The 21,977-nt window shown below is 37.3% G+C and overlaps 3 protein-coding genes across 3 annotated transcripts; 2 read left to right on the top strand and 1 right to left on the bottom strand.

Annotated features, from left to right (window-relative positions):
* The first annotated feature begins 173 nt into the window (after positions 1-173).
* LOC114519107 (zinc finger CCCH-type with G patch domain-containing protein-like) lies at positions 174-7,029 on the top strand. The gene is made up of 17 exons (XM_028539173.1): positions 174-266; positions 918-1,011; positions 1,478-1,551; positions 1,813-1,929; positions 2,042-2,122; positions 2,445-2,539; positions 2,787-2,849; positions 3,022-3,090; positions 3,369-3,457; positions 3,728-3,870; positions 3,980-4,023; positions 4,188-4,252; positions 4,417-4,526; positions 4,725-4,779; positions 5,230-5,327; positions 5,862-5,944; positions 6,282-7,029. The coding sequence occupies exons 1-17, from the start codon at positions 210-212 to the stop codon at positions 6,418-6,420; spliced, it is 1,476 nt and encodes a 491-aa protein (XP_028394974.1). The 5' UTR covers positions 174-209; the 3' UTR covers positions 6,421-7,029.
* Positions 7,030-7,035: 6 nt separating this feature from the next.
* Positions 7,036-8,268, bottom strand: LOC114519108. The gene has a single exon (XM_028539174.1). It carries the CDS (start codon positions 8,209-8,211, stop codon positions 7,375-7,377), a length of 837 nt encoding a protein of 278 aa, XP_028394975.1. The 5' UTR covers positions 8,212-8,268; the 3' UTR covers positions 7,036-7,374.
* An 824-nt stretch (positions 8,269-9,092) lies between these two features.
* Positions 9,093-15,614, top strand: LOC114518943 (sodium/glucose cotransporter 5-like). Its single transcript, XM_028538986.1, has 15 exons — positions 9,093-9,109; positions 9,274-9,325; positions 10,404-10,515; positions 10,899-11,081; positions 11,260-11,319; positions 11,445-11,549; positions 11,842-11,947; positions 12,152-12,232; positions 12,355-12,608; positions 12,815-13,032; positions 13,533-13,677; positions 14,041-14,128; positions 14,516-14,764; positions 15,028-15,207; positions 15,371-15,614. The coding sequence occupies exons 3-15, from the start codon at positions 10,429-10,431 to the stop codon at positions 15,547-15,549; spliced, it is 1,935 nt and encodes a 644-aa protein (XP_028394787.1). The 5' UTR covers positions 9,093-9,109; positions 9,274-9,325; positions 10,404-10,428; the 3' UTR covers positions 15,550-15,614.
* Positions 15,615-21,977: the final 6,363 nt, after the last annotated feature.

The raw sequence follows: 21,977 nt of genomic DNA, 5'->3' as shown, positions 1-21,977 counted from the left end.
ATATTCGTTCTAACATTGGATAAAAACGTTAAAAATTGCGTCACTCGTTGCTTTCTTATCATAGGCAATGTATCATAGCCAATATATCATTGGAAGGCCTGGATGTTACGTCATTGTATCAGAGTATAAACTAACAATCAGTGGATAAATTTAAAATATAGCTCAGTGGCGTATGGTAGTAAATGAACTAGATAGATCATAGATGTTCGATGGAACTAATGGAAGAAAAAGAACTCGAAGAAGCAATTTCTCAGTATAACAAACAAGTCAGTTATTTCTTAGATTTTTAACTGAGTATCACGGTGCATATTAAATTTAATAATTTTTGACAGAAAAATGTAGAAATTCTTACATCTATGTGATTCTGTGATCTCATCTCTACCAAAATAACTGAGATTTCTAACATTTTGTATGAATTTGATAAAATGGACTCTCGTTATTAATACAATATGAGCACAGCGAAATATAAAAATTGGACTTAGAGTCAAAGTTATTATTGGTAGAGAGTACGAGAAACAGTTGTATATTGAAAAATGGCTGGAAAATTATCCCACATCTGGTAGATAAGGAACATTGGGGTAAATAAATTGAGGCATTTTTTAGATTTTCTAGATATAGTATATGGCTGTGGAAGTTTGCAGTGGCTAGGTACTTCTTTTCTCTTAGATATCTAGCAAGTCAGACACCCTAGACTTTTTTGTCTGTTTTGTTTAGCTGAGTAAAAAAATCAGATGTATATATCCATTTTGCATTTGGCAAGTAAGACTGGCAGACTGCCCTCTGATGTAAACTTAATATGACAAATTTTGAATTCAGTCAACTGCTTTTTATATTAGAATCTAAACTATATATAGGCTGATTGAAGGGTTTGTTGTGCTTGCCAATATGATCTTTTAATCTCTATTATGATTATGTAGTTAAATCAAATCGAAGCAGTTTTGCAAAGTGAAACCAATGATGAACTCAGTCAACTCAAAGAAGATCTTGTTGAAATTATCAAAATAAGTGAAGGTAATTAATATATTTGGTTTTAAAGGTTATGAGGCATAGATGATTTAGATGTTTATTCTTGTTGAAAAATTTTTTTGTGACAAAAGAAAATTTCGGAAATTAATTTAAACTTGTTATTATAATGAGGGCGAATATGATGGGCCTTCCAGGCTGCCTTACTGTGTTGAAATTTTTAAGAACAATTATTAATAAGTCTGGTTAGATTTCACATTGGTGGTAGCTGTATGTGTGTTTTGCATAGTTTGCATTGTAAAATTTAGCTAAGTATACAATAACATGGATTTAGGTTCCTAAAAAGATCAATAATATTGTCTAATCTGCTTGTGGCAATACTGTATGTCAAATGCACCGTTTTTATACAAAAGTATATATAAAGGTGTTGAAAGTTAAAAAGTAACCAATCTTCTGCCAATTAACCTTATTGACAATGACAATTCACACAGATACCAATCATTACCATTTGTAGAAAGTCTATTGTGTTTGAAGAAAGCTAAACTACTAAAGTTGCTTGATGAAGTTGATGAAAATGATGGAGCAGAGGTATGATCAGCATGCAGGCTGGCAATATTTTGTTTTTTTGTTTGTGACAATTAAATGAATTAATACCCTGTCATTGCCTGGCAAATATATCCTATCTAGTGTGCATGAAATTTATAAGAGAGTTAGTACTCAAAATTTGCCTGAAATTTTTTAGCCAGATCGATAGAACTCACTATTTTTTTTAATGGACCCCAACGAACACACACTAAAAATTACTTCACAGCAACTGTGATTGCATCTAGTTTATCTGCATTTGTTCAGACATGCTCACTATATGAAGATAAGGAAGGTCCTGACCAACCTAGCTCATCATTTTCTTGTGTATCAGAAATTGAAAAATCCATTGCTGGAACACGATGCAAAGCACCTTATTCTTTTGTAAGTACTGGTATTTTAATTTATATATTTATATAAAACAATCCATAATGAAAAGTACTACATAGATAAGAAGTTGCATTATCATAATAATTTCTACTGTGATATAATTTAGGATTGGGGTGTTGCAGGATATTACAATGCAATGGTCCTAAGTGTTGAAGAAATGGACGATAGTGGTACTCAGGTTTCAAAGGTACTGACAGTTTAAAGTAACACTCAGCAGTAGGTCATGTGCACTCATGATAATATGCAGTACTCTGATGATTAATATTATGCAGGATAGGTATTAAATAAAAGCAAGTGTGCATTATTATCTAGCAATATTTTTCATTGAATTAATCTGCATATGTGAATTTAAAGAATTCTGATCTCCAGTCGAGCTGTTAAACAATTCACTGTTAAAATTGTGCACTTAGTTATAGGAGCTTTCATACTTCGCTTGTTGTCAAACATTTACAATTGATTCTATATTCTTTTTGCATATCACTAACTCTATTCCATTAATCTGATGCCAGGTGCGTGTATTATTTACAAATCCAACACATAGATCCATGCTTCCATGTCCATATTTCCTTGATGAGAAATGTAGATTTGATGCAAAAGAGTGTAGGTGAGTTCTGAATAACAATACATAAAATATATCTAAAACTATATACATTTGAATCAGAACAAAAACAAACAAAGCAAACTACCAAAGGAAAGATTAATAGTTGTAATTCGTATGATTTCATACTTGTAACTAATCAACATTTCTGCCCAGGTTTTTATTTTTCATGAAATTTATTTGTGTTATGTTTTCTTGGTTGCTCTCTATTTGATGGGTAGAACTTGATTAATCAACTTAACCATTTTTATAGATACTCCCATGGACATGTGGTAAACATGGCAGATCTTAAAGCATATGTGGAACCTGACTTCAGGTAAATACTGAGAATGAATGAGGCATGGTACCATAGCTTGTATGCAGAAGTAAAACATAAACCAATGATTATAGCTTTTGTATATGAGTGTGTTTTTTTTATAACTAAAAAATCATATTTACAATAAACAACAGTCTTGGTTTTGGTATGAACTTATTTGTTTTTTGTGTAGCCTGCTACGAATTGATGGCAAATGCCTAGCAAAATATGAGGATGGAATTTGGTATAAAGCAACCATAATGTAAGTTTACATATGTAACTGAAAGAATACCAGCAAGAGAAAAACATACAGTCCTGTACATCTATTGAATTTTTTTTAATAATATGGAAAGCAAGTCTCTATATTAGTTGAACTTGGTGACCAGCTTTTTTGCTATTTTTGCTGTGTAGTTTATTTTTCTGCTCTTAGTTTGTGTATTTTAGTAATAACCGGTTTTATCGCTCTGCCACCGCTAGGCGGTTGCATTGTTAAGTCTTTGACCTCAGCAAAAGACAGCTAATTACAATAATTTTTATCAGACATTTGGCTGCAGACAATGTTGATGTTCACTATGATACGTATAACATGGATAAGAATGTCAAGCTGGAAGATGTCTGTCCTATAGAAGGTACGTTTTCGAGGCACTTTTTTTGGAGTACGCTCTCCCCTCCCCCTTCGATCAATTCCATATGGATACGAAGAAAGGTATGTACGCAAAAAAATAGTGAACATACTGCAGCTACGTTTCACTGCACTAATTTTATCGTTCTTGTTTATTCCTCTGTTATAAACTTGCCTTCTAAGCGTGTTAAAACTTTTGCGTAATGGGGTAGTGGAAATCTTAGGTAATTATTGGAAATAGTCGTATATTCATTTTTTGCTAAAAAATCTTTAATAGATCCAGAGGATGGTTCTGATGATGACGAGGACTCGTTAAGTGAATGTGAAGAGGCTGGGCAGGAGAAAGTGATTGCTGAATTTTGCCAAGCCAGCAATGTTCGAGGCAGCGGTACTTTAGGCGACTGGGAGATACACACTAAGGTAGGACTAGGGTAGATTCTTCGGGTATTGTTTATTTGTGGATGTGTCTTCGTGTACATTAATCGGGGCTATCAAGAGATGATTTTCAAATTTTGAGAATTTATTTTAGGGGATTGCTTCAAAGCTTATGGCAAAAATGGGATACGTTTTTGGGTAAGTACAATATGAACATGTTTATCTACTGATATCTGTCTCTGATAATTTTACATAGCCCATAGAAAAAAGACATCTATTGTCTATTATTTATTATAACTCGATAGTTTGCACTAGTTACCACAGTAATAATGTTCTTATTTAGAGACGTTTCCGCCGTTTAGGAGAGGTCTGGGAAAGAACGAAGATGGTCGCGTTGAACCAGTGGAAATCATTCTCTTACCGACAGGTTGGTTGACTTCAGCATTATGTTTCTAGGTTTCGTGCGTTGAAATGACGTTGGAGAAATTTCCATTGTGATAAGTTGCGTTTGAGTAACTGTATTATATACAGTAACTAGTTCCATGCAGTCATTTCCCTTTCATTCTTCTTCATTATCTTCTGATGTTTAAGGCAAGTCCCTTGACGCTTGCGCAGAACTTCGTGAAAAGAATAAACTTAAGCAGCCATTTAAGAGAAAGAAAATCAAAGGGAATCAAACAGCTAAAGCTGGCATTGATCAGGTGGGTACAACGAAAATTTGTTCTGTGGCGGAGTTACGACTCAAAAAATTTTGTTGTGTTTTCTTCTTCACATAGGGATGATTCACGTACTCCATTTCTGATAAATTACTTCTTTTGACATGCTTTTACAATTTTATACCAACAATCAACAAGACTGATCCAGTCTGTTTCACACCGTTACATCATCTATTTTTTAAGGCTCCAGTACAAGATGTGTTCGACTTTATCAATAATACACTTGGAGGAAAAAAAGGTAAGAAATTGTGTTCAGGCCATTCCACGGCTATATTAACAACATATTTATTGGACAATGCCATACAGGCCTGTAAAATCTGTTTTTCGTACTGCCAGCGACATTTTTGAAAAAATGACAAAATTATTTTATATTATGGTACAATTATGGTATTTATATATTGTATGGTATTTTATAAATATGGTATTTTATATTATGAACAAGCCAATAAGCTACTTCTTGTTTGTTCTGATGAATTGACAAATATTTTCTCTGAGACAACAACTGTGAAAACACTTTGTCGAAAATTTTCTGGCAACGGTATTGCTAGATCTTCCGGACATTTTCCGACAATAGATTCTACTTTTCCCATATAGGTATTTTTAGTTTCTTTACTCTTCATTTGCCCTCTGGGTGGTGTGTAGAGGGAGCCTGACTACTGATACTAATAGTTTGTTTTGCTGTTATCAGGAAACATTGAAGATTTCAAACAGAACCAACAGTCCACAATGATGCTAGATCGTAGGAAATCGACAAAAGGCAAATCTGACAGAAATTATAATGTCGAGGTGAGTTGATAATGCACCCTCTTTCTCGAACGCGTTTTATTGATGAATTGATGCATCGTTGGGATTCATTCAGTCGCAGCCTGCGAGCAGGTTGGGAGAGCTAGGAGCCCACTCGCAGGCTGCGTTGTATACTGTTAGCTTTAGCATGTTAATTTATTACAAATTTTCAGATTAGATCTTTCACTGGTCAATATTGTTCTCATCATCCAGTACTCTGCTTGAAATATAGCAAAAAAGGCTCAGAGACACTATGATCACATATAGGTGGTTTGCTGGAAATATTTCAGGAACTATAATAACGTTTAACGCCACTTCATCCATATGTTTGTAAGACTGTAGACTTTACAGCAAAAGTCTAACTCCGATCACAGAAACTTTGAAGCCCGTTTTAGACGTCACATTCCGTTCGCATCGAATGACAATAGATGAGATGATATGCTTTGTTAACCCGAACCTGAGTTGGTCACAATAGTGTATAGTATGAAAGCGAAGAGACGAGCTTTAAGTAGACATACCGTTGTTTTGTATTTTCAGTTATTCAAATTGGAACAAGAAAAACTGAAATTACAAAAAATGTTGAATAAACAGGAGGTTTCCGTATCCAGGAATAATGGAAAGTAAGTTTTGCAATTATTCAATTTGGTTGCCAGTATTTTTGGTTTAACGAGGGGAAATTCAGGGGATAACATCAGGGGCCGGTTGTATCAGTTCCATTTAGCTAAAATAGAAAGTAAGTCTGTTTACAACTACAGTGCATAATATTCAAGTTGACTCGTTCGAGAGAGATGTAAGATTGTTATTTAATTTTGACTTATCCACCGTTTAAGCTAAACGCGTTTTATACAACCGACCCCAGGTGGATTACTCAGTCTTATGAGGCAAATTAGTCATTGAGTTTTGAATTTGCTAAAAGACATATCCGGAAATATCATTCGCATATTCTTGTCTTTTCAGGGACGCCGCTCTTATTGGACTAGCAAAACAGAAAATGGTTGAAATGCGAAATAAAATTAAAGACATAGAAAGACAAGAAAAACTGCTCAAACAGAAAATACATCAGAATAATGAACATAAGAAATTGACAGTCTTCTAAAGAATTTAAGCCCAGAAGATTTAATGCAATATAAGTGGGTTAACACCAGAGCGACCCAAAATTTCGAGCGGCGCCCGGACCAAAACTGTCGTGGGGCCGTTTCGTGAATGACATAAATTGCGCAATCACTCTTTCCCTCCCCTTGGCCTTGGATTTACAGGTATCCCCCTTTAAGGCGGCTAGTATCGTCGTATACCTTTTGTTGGAATTGTAACTTTAATGAGAATGTTCCATACGCAATTATGATTTAATGGTCAGTAGAAATAAAAACAGTTGTTGTATCTGGAAAATCTTGCATGGTACGATGAAATTCTTACTTCAAAACCGCCATGGAAAAGCGTTCGAGCGACAAGCGAAGCATAACTCTCGCCGGAAGCGCAGAGCAACTAATTTTATATCAGTGCCAGGACGAAAAAATTATCAAAACAGAACAGTAAAAATTAAGTAATTGACAGCGGCTAAAACAAAATTGATGCGATGTTACTAGAGTAAAATCGCAGCAAAAATCGGAAGTGTAAACGAGCATGAGGAACGTCACCCAGCACTCCAATAGAGACACAGAAAATAATGTAGTAAATTGAAACTAAAACAAAATTGATACACTGAACAAAAATTAAGTTATGCAGAACATCAAACAAAAACAGAATTAACAAGTTGACCTTACAAAGATAGAATTACAAAGGTGACTAAAACTAAAATAGTCATTTCAATATATTGTTGGTGATGTGTATAAATACTGGCCGTTTTGCAACCACAGCCATAAGTGGTCTCTGTGCGATAAAATTAATAACATTGATACGATGAATTTTATATTTTAATATGCATATTTTAATATGCATGTTGTCTAATGTTTATTGTGAGTCGAACGCTAAATAAATATAGTAAAATTACTTGTGTCCATAGCGGCCATTTTCTGGCTTCGCCTTTCCGTTATGTCGTTCGCATATTGTAGGTTTAGCAAGATGGTAGAGCTATCATTTCAAAGTTGGACAACGTTGAATCGATCCGTCGTAATACTTCAAAGAAAGACTTTTCATCAGGATTGTCTATTAATAGACGTTCCAGGAATTTCAGATTTTCGTCTGCACGAAGACGGGTCTTGATTTCCCCGAACACGCCGAACGGTAAAATAATCTTACCAAGTTGTTTCGCATACAAGAGCTCTTCCGTGCAGTAATCGCTATTAAAGTACTCCTCGTTCAGCCAAGCAATAAAACAATCGCATTCCTCGATGGATGCTTTCAAAGCCGGCTGTAGATATCCATAAGGCATATCAGATTCATCAAGCCATGTCGGGTAACCAAGAAACGCCAGACCATTTTTGAATGTGCGCAGAATAGGCTTGTCTTTTGCCTTGTGGCTGAGGAAAAAACGAAACTGTGGTTTATATTTTGTATATCTGATTTTCTTGGTTATTAATGGCACGACGTTTGAACCCAAATAATCTCTTAGTCTCTCGTGACTTAATTGTTGAAGACGCTTCAGCTCTGTGATATTGATAAGAGTTTCCACAATATCAAATGAAATCCGATCTTCCTTCTTCGAAATTCTTAGATAATGGCATTTTTCTATCTCTAGTGTCCAAGTTGTGCCTGTCGAGTCGTGCTTGAAATTTGTCAGAATCACAACAATGCCATTTTCTAGCTTGTAGTCGAACGAAAACCTTAGCCACCAATATCCTGTACTTTCGTCAAGACCAACTTTCTCTAGTATTTTAATATTGTGCTCGTTCATTGAAGTTGTCACAGCCAGTTCCGTTTTAAGATCAGCTAGATTTATCTTTCTCTCCATAATTAGTTAGTTTCATGCAATGTAAACTAAAACCAGTGGCGTAGCCAGAACGATAATTGGGGGGGCCCATATTCATATATTCGTGATACGCAGGATTAATTTCTTTTCAAATCAATTGTCTTTACAGTCTGTTTACATGAATATATGAATATGGGCCCCCCCAATTATCGATGCTGGCTACGCCACTGACTAAAACAGCAGTGTATTCTGAAACAGCAATCCAAGTGCCTTTGTGCATACAAAGATGATAAGCTATTTAACATATCAAAGTCCTTCGCAGCATGCAGGTGTAGAGTTGCTTCTATGGTAATTATCATGATGCATGCATAATAAAAACTACAATAATTATATTACAATATTTTCCCCGATTCCGATTTCCGAGAAACCACTGTAAGTTTTGGAATTTTAAGGCTAGCGGAATCCTGGAACACCTACTTCAATATCCGTGACAGTCCTAGTAATCTAAACAATACAGAATAAAGAATAACAAAAATATAGGAATTCGTCAAAGCACAGTTAATAGAACTAAGCACCAACACCCTGGAATTTTGATTGCAATTTAGATTTTGACGTTGCTCGACACCCAACTATACTGTCTATACATGCCAGGTTACGATGCTGAGTGCTGACGCAATGTCAAAAAGCTGCCTTAATAAATAGTGGCGTAACTCAATCGCTGGCGGGGCCCTCCGTCAATCAGGTAATTATAATCATGGTAATTTTTGTCGTGGCCCCTAAAGTTCGGGGGGGCTCCGTCACTTGACACCCTGACACCTCCAGGAAACGCCACTGATCCTAAAACAGATGCTTTGCCTTGTAAATTGGCCTCTGCCCAAAATCCAAGGTGGTCCTCCATTTTAGGGGCTAGTGCCTATTATACAGTGATGTTGAACAAGAGGTAAGCTATTACAAGAGGTAATACTGAACAAGAATTAATTGTGTTTTTTTGAAAAATATGTTATTTTAAGGTGAGGGACGTTTTATGTTGCAATGCTGCTATTAATTAACGCATCCTTATCATGTTGACATAAGATCTAATGTCCTACATTCAATTGTTATTAGCTCCAGTGCTACGGGAGTTCGTGCAGCGTACTTTTCACACGAGAAAATAGAGGTAAGGAACTTTATTATGTTATCATAGAACCATGTTTGCTTTTTATTTCATTTTTGTATCTGGATGCGTATATAGGACAGGTCTATGTAATATAATATTGTATGTGATTCAAGTCCGGCCGTGCAAATAGTTCGCTAGTATTGCTGATTACTGATTGAGTTCAAGCTTGAACCTCGATGAATTAAGGTAATGAGAGGAATCCGATATTATGCTGCTTTAGTACATTAGAAAAAGAAGACAATGTGGAGCTCCGAAAGACTCCACTAAGCTCGCCGACCTCACTCCGTCTCTTTTTAAAATTAATACTCTTCAAAGTCGACTGAAAGGTCACGGAAAGTGCGCGCCGGCCATTATAGGGAGTTGTGACAAAACTGATTGAGTCGAAAATTTGAAAAATTCTGTCTGATATCTGAAATTTGCCAATGAATTCGACGTGTTAAAACAATTTCGAGCTGAAAATTAACGGTTGGTCTCTAAATCAATACGTTCACATACCTTGCTGTCATCACAGCGCTAATTTCTTTCTTTGAACGTTTGACCTTTGGGTGAAGTTACAATAATTTGCGTACTTTATAATTATAACAAATATTCGCCTTTTTTCGACGTTTTGCGACTATCGATATAACCACAAATTTCTCTGATACCTAAGAAGACTCTTTGATTCTTATTGACTTGGGCTTCGTTGGACGCTGATTATTTTTTAAAACTTCATTTTCTTCTCGCCTGTCGTGGTCATTTTATCGCATCCCACATATCTCCACATTCGTACAGCAAAGCACGATCTTGGAATGATAAAACACCTGGTTACAAAACTAATTTAGGTGTGCTACTTTGTCCTCGATCACGTTTTAGACCGTGAGGTTAAGGCTCTTATCTAAGAGATGGTAATTAGTGAAGAGTCTTGCAGAAGAAAAGTGCATGAAGTGTAATAAACACAAAAGTTTCGTTGTTCCCAAATAAACATCTCTCACTTTAAGCTCCATAGCTATTACCTTTAAAATCACTACAATTTGTCCAATAAAATCGAAAACTACTTCATTGTTTAAGAATATAACAAAGGCTGTCTTTTCTATCATAGTGTGTAGTTCAAATTCTTCTAAAAGATGAGGACAGACAACCGCAGATTGTTATGGGAAGACTGGTTGGCAATCGCTGTATATTTTGTTTTTACGATTGGCCTCGGTCTGGCGGTGAGGTTTGCAATGTTTTTAGCATGTAAATAGTTCACGTGAACAGAGAGATGAGGGCGCAATATAATATTTTCTGCATCTTTCTCGATAAATATCAACGTGGAGGTTGAAAGGAACACTAAGCATATTATAGTAGCGATTATTTAATATTGATACCAAGTGCATGAGATGCACAAAAAATCATGAATTTACTCTGTATTCAACTATATCAGATATTCAACCTGCTTATATATAGGATTTAGTTCTTAGTGCTTCGCTGATAGTATTTTGTTTAATTCTTAAATCAACGTTTGGGAATTCGGAATGTCATAAATCGTGAGCCAATCAACCTAATTTTTCGGTTGTTTGAAAGCATAATACAACAACTGTTTTTTTTTTCTAAGGTGAAATTTCGACGAAGAACGAGACAAGAATCGGCAGAAAGTTTCTTTTTAGCAGGTCGTTCCTTAGTTTGGTGGATGGTTGGGGGAAGTATTTTTGCAAGTAATATTGGTGGTACTCATTTTATTGGTATTGCTGGTGATGGTGCAGCGACAGGTATTGCAGTCATCTGCTACGAATGGCAGGTAAATGATTGATTGTGTGATTTAGTGGTAGGTTTCGATGAAGTATATTACTATTTCCCATTCCATTCGTGTTGAAAGGACTTGAATTAATCTGTTACGAAATGCAGATAAATGGTACCAATCTAGTATATATTATGCTGGGACTTTGGGACACATTGCTTCTGTTTGAATTTTTCAGGCTTGTTGGACTCTGTTGATCCTGGGGTACTTCTTTGTTCCAATTTATTTAACATCTGGGGTAAGCAGATATAAACAGTGATGTCGTTACTCGTTACCTACTAGTAAGTGAACTGTTAACACTGAACAGTAGGTATAAATCAAGAACTCATTATTCATTTATTCTCAAGATAATTCTTTCTTTAGATTTACACAATGCCGGAATACATGCAGAAACGTTATCAAAGCCAGTCGATCCGCACGATATTAACGTTTATAACTCTTGTGAGCTATGTCTTTACCAAAATATCGGTACGTATTGGTGAAACTCATGTATCCTGAGAAAAAAGGATATTATTAATGAAGTGAATATTTCTACGTACAAATCCTTAACTGCTGACATAATAATGTCAGCAGTTAGGAATTTTTACATAGAAATAAAGCAGTTAAGGATTTGTACGTAAAAATTGAGCTGAATGACAATGAGAAGATTGCTTCCAGCTTCAACAAGCCGAACTGAATTATGTTCTTCGAGCACAGTAAAAATCAAGTCGTACTGACTGAAAGGACAGCTATTAGCAAATGCAGTTATCGTTTTTTTTAGATTGATATTTACGCTGGCAGTGTGTATTTTCGAGAGGCGACAGGATGGAATATTTATATATCAGCATTTGTTGTCCTGAGTATTACAGCTGTTTATGTCATTGTTGGTAAGCATGGATGGTTTTAAAGATTTTCGAAAAGGAGAGCAGGACTGGATGGTGTTAACAGTTTAAAGCCACGCAATTTGTTCTGCTTTGAATTTGGTGTATCATGCAGCTAATAGAAGACACTGAGTTTATTTAAATGATCCCCTAATCCGATTCTTGTTTCCAGCCTTCAAATTTGTGATCCAGTATAACATCATCTTTTAGGTGGTCTTGAAGCGGTCACATTCACAGATATTTTACAAGTCAGCATTATGTTAATTGGCGCCATCATACTCACTATATTAGGTAAGCTGATTTAGATTCCAGATTTCAAGGATGTGGGGTAAACTGATTGCAATCAGTGTAGATGCCTAAACATTTTACAAGTTTTATTCCTCGAGGTTTATATTTCTTTAAATTTATTTCAGGTTTTAATGAGGTAGGTGGTATTGATAGGTTATGGGAAGAATATCCCAAATCGTTTGGTCGCCACTGGCGTGAAGTAGAGAATGTAACCATCAATGGCACGACGCAGGGGGGTTATGGTAATTCATCAAGTTGCTATGGCCTTACTCCGTATTGGGCAAATATGTTTCGTCCTTTTGATGATCCGGACTTTCCATGGTTTGGACTCTGGTTTGCTCTGCCGATTGTCGAGATCTGGTACTGGTGCACAGATCAGGTAGGATTTTAACTATGTATAGCTTAATTTAGATCACCTTCAGACATATCCCTGAATAACGCAGCCCAGTGCTCGAGGTAATTTTCGTCACCTCAATCGTTACTTGGGCCCGGAATTTCTCGTGCAAACCAACTCCTTCAAAATGTGTCAAAAATTTAACCAGGCGTACATTTTATGAGTGAGTCCGTTTAACTACGCAATTGTAGGTGATGGTTCAACGTGCCTTGGCAGCGAAGAATGTCGTGCACGCAAAAGGCGGAACAATCTTTGCCGGATTTCTTAAGATATTGCCCATGTTTATTATGGTTTTTCCTGGAATGATCAGTCGTGTTCTGTACAAAGATGACGTAGCTTGTCCTGATGCCGAGAGTTGCAAGAAAGCTTGTGGAAATGAGTTGGGATGTTCCAATTTAGCTTATCCCAGGTATTAGAATATGCAGGAACAGTGATGATTGTGGTTGTGGTGAAATTACATGATGATAGTAATTTTGCAAGGCGATGGTTAGGGTCGGATGTCACTATACGGACGTATTTTCTGATTTTACTTGGGGGCCCGAAATTCAGGGGGTGCATACTTTCCCGGAAATATTCATTTTTTGAATTATCTGAAATGCATTTTGCCGGGACATGTGACATCAGCTATAACCTAGAGGCTTATTTTTTACTATTACTCTTCTTTTCACAACGAAAGAATAAACATCAGTTTAATCTCCAACTACTGCAGGTTTTTTAATGACTTCATTTTCACCATTCACTCTTGTGCATAGGAGGTGCAAATTTTTCTAGAGGTTTATAATTTTCTAACAGAGGGATGCAAGTCCCCACCTCAGGTGTCCCCCGGCGAAATTCGTCCATATACGTAGTATCATGCTGATAACTAAATGCGGCTCAAATGTTTAATCGATCATTTTAACCTTGCTTTAGGTTGGTATTCAATTTGTTACCAACAGGGATGGTTGGGATCATGATGGCGGTAATGTTGGCAGCTGTAATGTCCTCGTTATCTTCAGTGTATAATAGTGCCAGCACCATATTTACTATTGATATTTGGCAACGGCTAAGACCAAGGGTAAGGAATTACATTATTTTTGAAGAAGCTTTTACGCTGCCTTTTGGTTATAATTAATTTATTCTTTGAGTTCCACAATACGTTAGGTCCCGTTCGCGGTCGCGTCTTGCGACTGACTTTAAACACAAAAGAAACGAATATTGTAGAGTAAAAATATATGAATATGTCCCCCAAACGTCGTGCCGGCAATGCCACTGCATGATATAGTTAACTGATTTTGCGCTGAGTGGAAAAGAAGTCCTATAGTGTTGTAGTACATTAACAAGTGAATTAGCTAATATTAACTAAAGTAGCTTTGTGCAAATATTTTTAAAATGACCAATTTTAAAATGTTTGCAATGCTTTTAATTTTTTCTTTATTAGGCAAGTGACAGAGAAAAACTAATGGTTGGCCGTGTTATTGTGGCTGTCCTCGTAATACTGGGACTAGTATGGATGCCTTTGATCGAAAGTATAATTTGAATATTTATACTCCCATTAAATAATGAAATGCTTTATTGGGTGCATGGCCGACCCAATAAAGAGCAGGTAACTTTGGAGGCTCGCTACCCTCGCGACAGTCCAGAGTTACCTGAATATTTATTTATTTTACGGCTGATTTTATGATCGGGGTGACGTAGAAGCTTAATTTGGCCAAATACAGAGCCAAGGTTCACAGTTAGAACTTCTAAATATAACCATAGATAAGAAAAGTGAGAAACCCCATGTTTTCATTTTCCTGGTAGTAATTCAACTCAAGTCGCCTTGCTGGCCTCTATTCTATCTATCCCCAGCCGTTTGTCGTGAAGAAAACCAAAATCCTGAGCTGATAGTAACATTAGTTGTTTTCTATTTTAAGGGGGAGGTAGTGGTAAGCTTTTCCGCTACATTCAAACTATCAATTTTCTCCTTGGCTCGCCTATAATGGCTATATACTTCGTTGGAATGCTTTGGCCTCGAGCCAATGAGCCTGGGGCCTTGGGAGGCTTCATCATGGGCGTATTATTAGCTGCAGCGAGGTTTGCAACAGAATACATTTATGCTGCTCCAGGGTGTGGTGAGGACGATACACGACCAACCTTTGCCTCCATTAACTACATGTACTTTGGTAAGACATTTTTGGTATTTTTCATGCACTGTGCGATAAAAGTTAGTCACTATGATAATGAAACTGAATTGCGACGTATGAACTAGGCGTCAGTAAAATCGTATTTACCTGTTATTACCAATGCGTCTGTTCTAGGGTAGCTATGTAGCCATGAGCACCATATACTTTGGCTGGGACTCGTGCATGTAAAACGGCATAAACCAAGAAGGGTCCGTTGCCGTCAATGCGTGCATGGTAAATTGAGTTCCATTTTTACCCTGTAGGAATCATTCTATTTCTTGTGACTGTGGCAACAATTATCATACTTAGCTTGCTAACAAAACCTATCCCGAGAGAAGAGCTGGATGGCTTGACTTGGGTAACATTGAAGAATAAAACGACCTTGCAAAACAGTCACAAGGAAGGAATCAAAGACAGCAAGGTTCCATCCTCTTTCGACAAAGGTAACTTTAAATTGCCATGTGCGACAAATCGTGATTAGTAGTTCTTATTTAATGTATTTTCACCCTCCAGTTTCTGGCATTGATTTCCTGCATTTCACATCTTTATTAATCTATATTCTATGCATACAGCTTCCTGTCTAATTCTATTATTCGTCTTTCACAGATATAGAGTTGACAAAATACAAGGAATCGGCCGATGAAACGTTCACACCAGACGCTTTTCAAATCTCATCAAGAGACCATGATGTTCTATTTGAAAGTCGAAGAGAGAAACTAATATTAAATATTAGTTCAGTAATTTTACTTCTGGTTCTTCTATTCTTATGGATTTGGTATCGTTAAACCATTCTGTGACAACCTGGCGAATAATGATTCAGTATAATGAAATTTTGTTTTTTTTATCTATCCTGTAAACATTTTACATGCACTTGTTCGAAATAGTCGAAATACATATCATCAATAAATTTTATTTATAGTGTTTCAATTTTTTAAATATTTTCAGGTATTTTTAAAATTTTGACAGATATCCAAATAATCCAAGTATTTTTAAATTTTTATATTTCAATTTCAATTTTTAAAATTTGAGACCAGAGGCCCATAATTGCGGGCTTGTTCGTTGCCCGGTGGCCGTTGCGTCAGAAATACGTGAACACAGCCACGCGTCAATGCTCTACATACATGCAACCATAGGCGGCCCAAAATTCGCGCGAAGAATTTTTCGGCAATTTGTCAATGTAATGTACAAATTGCCGAAAAATTCTTCGCGCGAAAAAATATCGCGCAATTTTGGGCCGCCTATGATGCAACTGGAGAAACAAAATGTATGGAGTCAGTTGATTCTGGCAATATGTTTGAAAACGAGGAAAAAGATAGCACCTACAATCAATTGCTATTTTTTTATTTCGAATGCGTACAGGAAACGGGTACTCACATACAGTCTCTGCATTGTTCACGATGAGGCAGGAAACGAAGTTAATGAACACATTTTTTGAAGGGGAGAATACCAAAAACAATTTTTCCGCTTTATAATGCCGTAATATTTACATGAGAACGTAGTTTTTCCTCAAGTATAATCATGGAGGAGCCAGGAGCTGAACTTGATCAGTGTGGCTGTGATTCTGTGGATAGTCAGGCCTATAGACTCGCGTATAGAGAAAACCAAATAAACAGTAAATAGACATTAAAATTCCAACATGCAAAAACGTGATTTGTTTGCTAACCGGGGGCCGGTTGTTCAAAGCTATAGTTAGCGCTAACCCTAGTTTAATTTTAATCCACTGTCTTAGGTGCTTCTGAACCACTGTTCCGTCTGTTCTTTTTAAAACTTTAGAAAAATCACTTCTTTTAGAACAGATATTCAACTTTTTTAAGATGAAAAAGATTGATGTAAAGATTTGCGTTAACTACATGGGTTGAGTTAAGCAAACGTCTTTTGAACAACTGGCCCCGGGTGACTTTAGCATAATAGATAATAAATTACTCGGTTCTCGTCCAGTTAAAAACAATAGTAGGCATCCTTTGTTCTCTCTGACCAATCAGAGGGGGGATTTTGATAAGCAGGAAACTTGAAGCATGCATGGAGAAGCGTGCTATTACATTGAAAGCCCATTCGTGAACATTTCCTTGTTGGGGCTAGATGACTTGGCTTCGTCTCAAGTTCTGAAGAGAAAACTATACTGATTTAAGAAGCGAACGTTTCATGATCAACTAACAAGTCGTCTATCTTGTTAGCGCTGCTGATGACTACATGTGTACAGGTATTTATTTATCTTAATCTTCCCTGCTACGGATCAACGCATTTCGATTTGAACGGCAAAATTTGCATTGCCAGTTGCGACCATGTGTCCCGATTTTGTTCGACTTTTGCAGCAAAATCTTCTCAGTATTGCATTAGTTTTGATATCATAATAAGTTTCCCTTAACTCATACTTTCATTCCTTATCATTTTAGAGGGAAAATCCTGGGGAAAAACGCAAAATCCCGGAGAGATGTAACCTCATGTAAACCAGCAAGGTTAGTTTATGCAGAACTAAATTTTAGATAGCTTCTTGTGGGCATGTAAATCCTTCGTGAACTTGTTTCCTTCTTATGCTTCATTATAGTTTGTATTCGGAACTATAAGACTAAGTAATGAGTACTTACAAACCTTATTTCATTTGAACTTGTAAATTTTTTTTCAACGATGTGAGTTTATTTTATGTTTCGGAACTCGGGGATATTATTTGGCCTTCACTAACTCTCTATGTTATCAGTTTAAATTTTTTATCGCTTTGTTCATATAATATATAGACCTATTAACGCAAGATACGAGATAGTTTATTTCGGTTTAAGAGAAGCCATCCTGCATGTCTTTAATATGTATAATAATATGTATATACAATCTAATATATTTATGGAGATCTGATAAAGACACGAAGGGATAGAGCCAGGCGCACGAATTTATTCGACATAACCAACGTAGAGGGCGGGTGCCATACGATTAAAAAATGACAAATGTCTAGACAAGCTAGCCTGCCGTATGTTTGTTTAGATTTCAAACTTTGCTTCAAAATTCTTCGCTCATCAAGACTCCGCTTTTCAATTTTTAGAAAGAAACGTTCGCAATCTTCCAAAGCCAAAGGAAAGAAAAGGAAATGTAATGATAGAAAGCAACTAAGAAAGGTGACTGAATGCAATCCCTAAGTGCGCGCTAATTCGAAAAGGTTTTCTACTCAAAAATTGTTCGTGCCACTTAAAAGCCGCAAAAGGCAAAGAAATTCATGATTGCATGTGGACTTCAGTGGGGTAAGGGCATGGGGATTATTTTATTTGTGTGCATTGTTGGCCTTTTGTGCAAATTCTAAATGCGTTTGAGGTTTCATTTGTGCTCTTGAAGTAGGAATGTTTGTGGACACTCCAGTGACTTCACAGTTCAGTCGCCTGCACCGGAGTACGCTTCGAATGTCCGACTGTGATGTTGATTTTCCCTGGGTATCAGCTGTGTGCATGTGGGGGGAGGCGCCGCCTTTCATGTGCGCATCTTTCGGGAGGCCTGCGGGCCCGACTGATATTTGGGGAGAGTCGGCAGCTCAGCCGAGCGTCCGGAGCATGTTTCGGTGCGAGCAACTGAACTGCGAAGTTACTGGAGTGTTTACGAAGGTTCGTACTTCAGAAGCGCATCTGGAACCTTGAAAGTATTTGTTATTTGAGCAGAAGTTCTTCAGTGTACACCGATGAAATGATTTACATAAACTTGCCAAATTGAAGTCCTAATCCAGTGGCATTTGTATTCGTTCCCAGACCTTTGCTATATGCTCACGGTCATGTTTCTGACTCGCTGTAAGACAAAGCTATATGCTTATATGGCCAAGTTTCAGACTTGCTTTAAGAACTTTCTTTATCATAGTTGTGTTATGGAATTGTTTGCAGACCTTGCTATATGCTCACGGTCATATTACATACTTATTTCCAGACCTTGCTATATGCTCATGGACTTGTCATACACTTGTTTTCAGATCTTGCTATATTATATACCTATTTCCACACTTTACTATATGCTTAGTGTTGGATCTCAACACGCGAGTCGTTTCTAACGGGAACATTTTCACTCAGTTGTTTGGCCGATTTGATACCAACCGACTATTCATGATGCATGCAATGTGATGCTAGACTATTGCGTTATACTCTGTTTACCTTCCTTCAGTTTCCATTTTCGAACTTCAGAACAGGCTTCTAACCAGTTTTAACTGGCCGCTTCTAACAGTAGGAAATACGGGTGAAAGGGGCCCCTCATTTGTATTTCTGTGTTGAAGCTATAGGCAAAACTATCCGCATGTTAAACGATCTTTGCAAGGGGTTTACAGTATATAATGCTTTAGTCTGCATCGGTTTAAAATGAAAAAAAAACACGCAAGTGTACATGAAACAGCTTGCGTTAAAATACTAAAAAATCGTTCAAATCATCCCTGACTATATGCGGGGAATACTTGTGTCTAAAAAATGTTATTTCAACAATCCTGAATAGGTTGAAAGGAATTGAATTTAAGTACGATATTTCGGTTAGAATTTTCGACAAAAATGTAGGATAAAAATTATGCGTGCGAATTGGGATTGCGTTTACATCCAATCTTAACGTATGAAGTATCAAGCCATTATAAATGATACAAAGTGAAAGACATCATCGCCAATGAAACAACGTTTAACTGCGTCGAGGCCAAGATATTGGACGAAATGAAATCAACTCTGTTTCTGATTTGATATTTCCGATGGCTAAAACTGAACATTCTAAAGATAACTGGTGGAGCAGCAAACTGCACGAAACTGGATTGATCTTTCTACGCCAGAGAAGACGGTTGACGTTGATTTACATCAATCATATACTACAAACTATACGATGTTCTGAAAGACGAAATGAAGGTGTGAACCACAAAAACTGAAGTTATGAAAGCGACTGAACGCAAGTTGTGAATAACGAACTGTAAACGATCTTCCACGCTTTGAGTTAGAGCGTTCATTGGATTCGTAAAGATGAGACAATTGATGCATTGAAGTTGATGAGATTGATGCATCGAAGTTGATGAGATTGATGCATTGAAGTTGATGCATTGAAGACGACCGGCTACGATTTTGACGGCGACGACCGAGGACAAGTGAGATACCAGCAGACGACCACCGATGAGGATGACCGCAGATACGACGATCACCGATGAGATGACCACCGAAACGACGACCACCGATGACGATGACCGCAGATACGACGATCACCGATGAGATGACCACCGAAACGACGACCACCGATGACGATGACCGCAGATACGACGATCACCGATGACGATGACCGCAGATACAACGATCACCGATGACGATGACCACCGAAACGACGAGGCCAAAGACTCCTGCGATGACAGATAAAGATGATGACTACTTTCAGGTTCACACTTTATATTTGTGGTATACTATAGGTCCTGTAGTTCAATCTCGAATCCAGACCTTCTAGTTAAATTTACATTGCGATCAAATAGGCTTTTGTTAAGTCTGGGTTCGAGGTCTCCTGGTGGTTTTAGTCGAATGTATTTTCCACACTTGGTTGGACCGGTCCCTATGTTTTGGCATTGCATGTTAAATTTTCAACTGGCTGTTTTAAAGTTGTAACTCTTGAATTGTTCACGTGTTGTTCCTTCGTGAAAATTTGTCACTCGTGTGTAGATGCATTTGACGTCTTCGCTAAGGGTAGTCCAATAATAGCTATCGTGAAATTTCAAAACTTTGTGCATGGTTTTTCAAGTTAAAATCTAAAATGAAATTATGAAGTGAATGGTTGAGGTTTAATAGTTTGCATGTCTCCTCGGTCGCATGTGCGAGGTTTGGATTAGTTGCATGATACCTCAACTAAGTTTGGCATAAATGATTTCAAAGGAAAAAAGTTAGGTGCATGCATACAATATCTACGACCATCATAATGATGGCGCTTTTCACAAAATTAAAAGACGAAAGTATGCAAAAATGACAGAGATGCAATCTTTGAATTTCGGCCGCGCAAAAAGAGTTGGCGGGTTCTGATTCCAATTTGGTAATCGACGACGACTTTTTAAAAGCAGCGCGCATGCAGTCTTTCAAACCACCAGGAACGTCTGAGGAAGACCAAGCACAGCTGCAATATTCGTTTAACCTGGTTTGCAAACATCCAACTTGCATGGTTGTTCTTGATCTTCAGTCAGACGAGCGGTATCGTAGTGCGCGCGTTCGGTTAACGTTTATGCTCTGAGATATTTTTCACTTAGAGACATCTAAACTGAAAACTGTCTGACGGAGGTAAACGTTATGCGTCGTTAGCAGCGTTTTTCTATTTGAAAAATTGTTGTGACGCTAAGTACCAAGCAGTAAATGATCCTTCGCGCTGGAGCACCTGTTCTGTAATGTTCTCATTACGGAACGGAGTGTCTTCAGCTGCACGCTGCGCACTTTCGGATGAAGATTTTTGTCTTTAAATCTTCGCCGGAGTAAGTGGAGTTCGCACGGTCTGACTTAGGAGCTACTGACGAGACGATTAAAACAACTGTCATAAATTCGCAATTTTCGGCCGACAACGACATCAGTGCATGATCCAGATCAGACCGTTAAAATGCAGCGCTCGCGCGGCGAAAAATGCAAAAATGAAATGGCGGTTCCGGTTGATACTTGGTACTTGAATACTTCAGCGAATCGTAATTCTGCGGAAACATAAGATCGTGTTAACGTTGGAATGAAAATTCGATGAAAGTATGCCACGCATTATATAAAAGAACAGCATTTTTACACTTAAAATGTTGGTTCTACGAAGGTTGGATGGGAGTTTGACTTGAACAATCATATAAGGGCATGCAACCCAGTTTGTGGAGGATCACCAGGGTGCGATATAGGATGCACCATAGGTTAAGTTAGGTTAGGTGCATGATTGAGAATCCACATCTGGGTTTATCTGACAACACGACGGACATCGCGCGCGCTAATTCCCATTTCAACCTTCAAATATGGCGTTTCAAAATCTTGAACGGAGCGGCTTTTTTTTTCAATATGTGTTCATTAATTGTGTTGTTCTTTTTTTCAGGCTGCAGTTTGTAAATAGATATCTAATTAAAAATAAAGTAATAAAACATGTAAATATAGTTTTATTGTGGGGGGTCCCCTTCGGCTATTTCGGCTTCGGAACTCCGGCATTTCGATTTCGGTGGAGGGTTTTTCTCCGGGTACTCCGGTTTCCCTCCTTAAAAAAAAACAGTGTCCATGTATGGGGCCAAAATTTATTTATTATG

The sequence above is a fragment of the Dendronephthya gigantea genome, unplaced genomic scaffold, assembly GCF_004324835.1.
Source record: "Dendronephthya gigantea isolate DGI-Jeju-01 unplaced genomic scaffold, DenGig_1.0 000012F, whole genome shotgun sequence".
NCBI classification, from domain to species: Eukaryota; Metazoa; Cnidaria; class Anthozoa; order Malacalcyonacea; family Nephtheidae; genus Dendronephthya; species Dendronephthya gigantea.
This window is presented reverse-complemented; position numbering and strand designations above follow the sequence as displayed.

Coding starts and splice junctions, on each gene's coding strand:
- LOC114519108 (XM_028539174.1), bottom strand. CDS start 8,211: ATGGAGAGAAAGATAAATCTAGCTGATCTTAAAACGGAACTGGCTGTG.
- LOC114519107 (XM_028539173.1), top strand. CDS start 210: ATGGAACTAATGGAAGAAAAAGAACTCGAAGAAGCAATTTCTCAGTAT. Junction 1,012..1,477: donor AATTATCAAAATAAGTGAAG/GTAATTAATATA, acceptor TACCATTTGTAG/AAAGTCTATTGTGTTTGAAG. Junction 3,458..3,727: donor AGATGTCTGTCCTATAGAAG/GTACGTTTTCGA, acceptor AATCTTTAATAG/ATCCAGAGGATGGTTCTGAT.
- LOC114518943 (XM_028538986.1), top strand. CDS start 10,429: ATGAGGACAGACAACCGCAGATTGTTATGGGAAGACTGGTTGGCAATC. Junction 13,033..13,532: donor TCCAATTTAGCTTATCCCAG/GTATTAGAATAT, acceptor ACCTTGCTTTAG/GTTGGTATTCAATTTGTTAC. Junction 15,208..15,370: donor TCCATCCTCTTTCGACAAAG/GTAACTTTAAAT, acceptor CGTCTTTCACAG/ATATAGAGTTGACAAAATAC.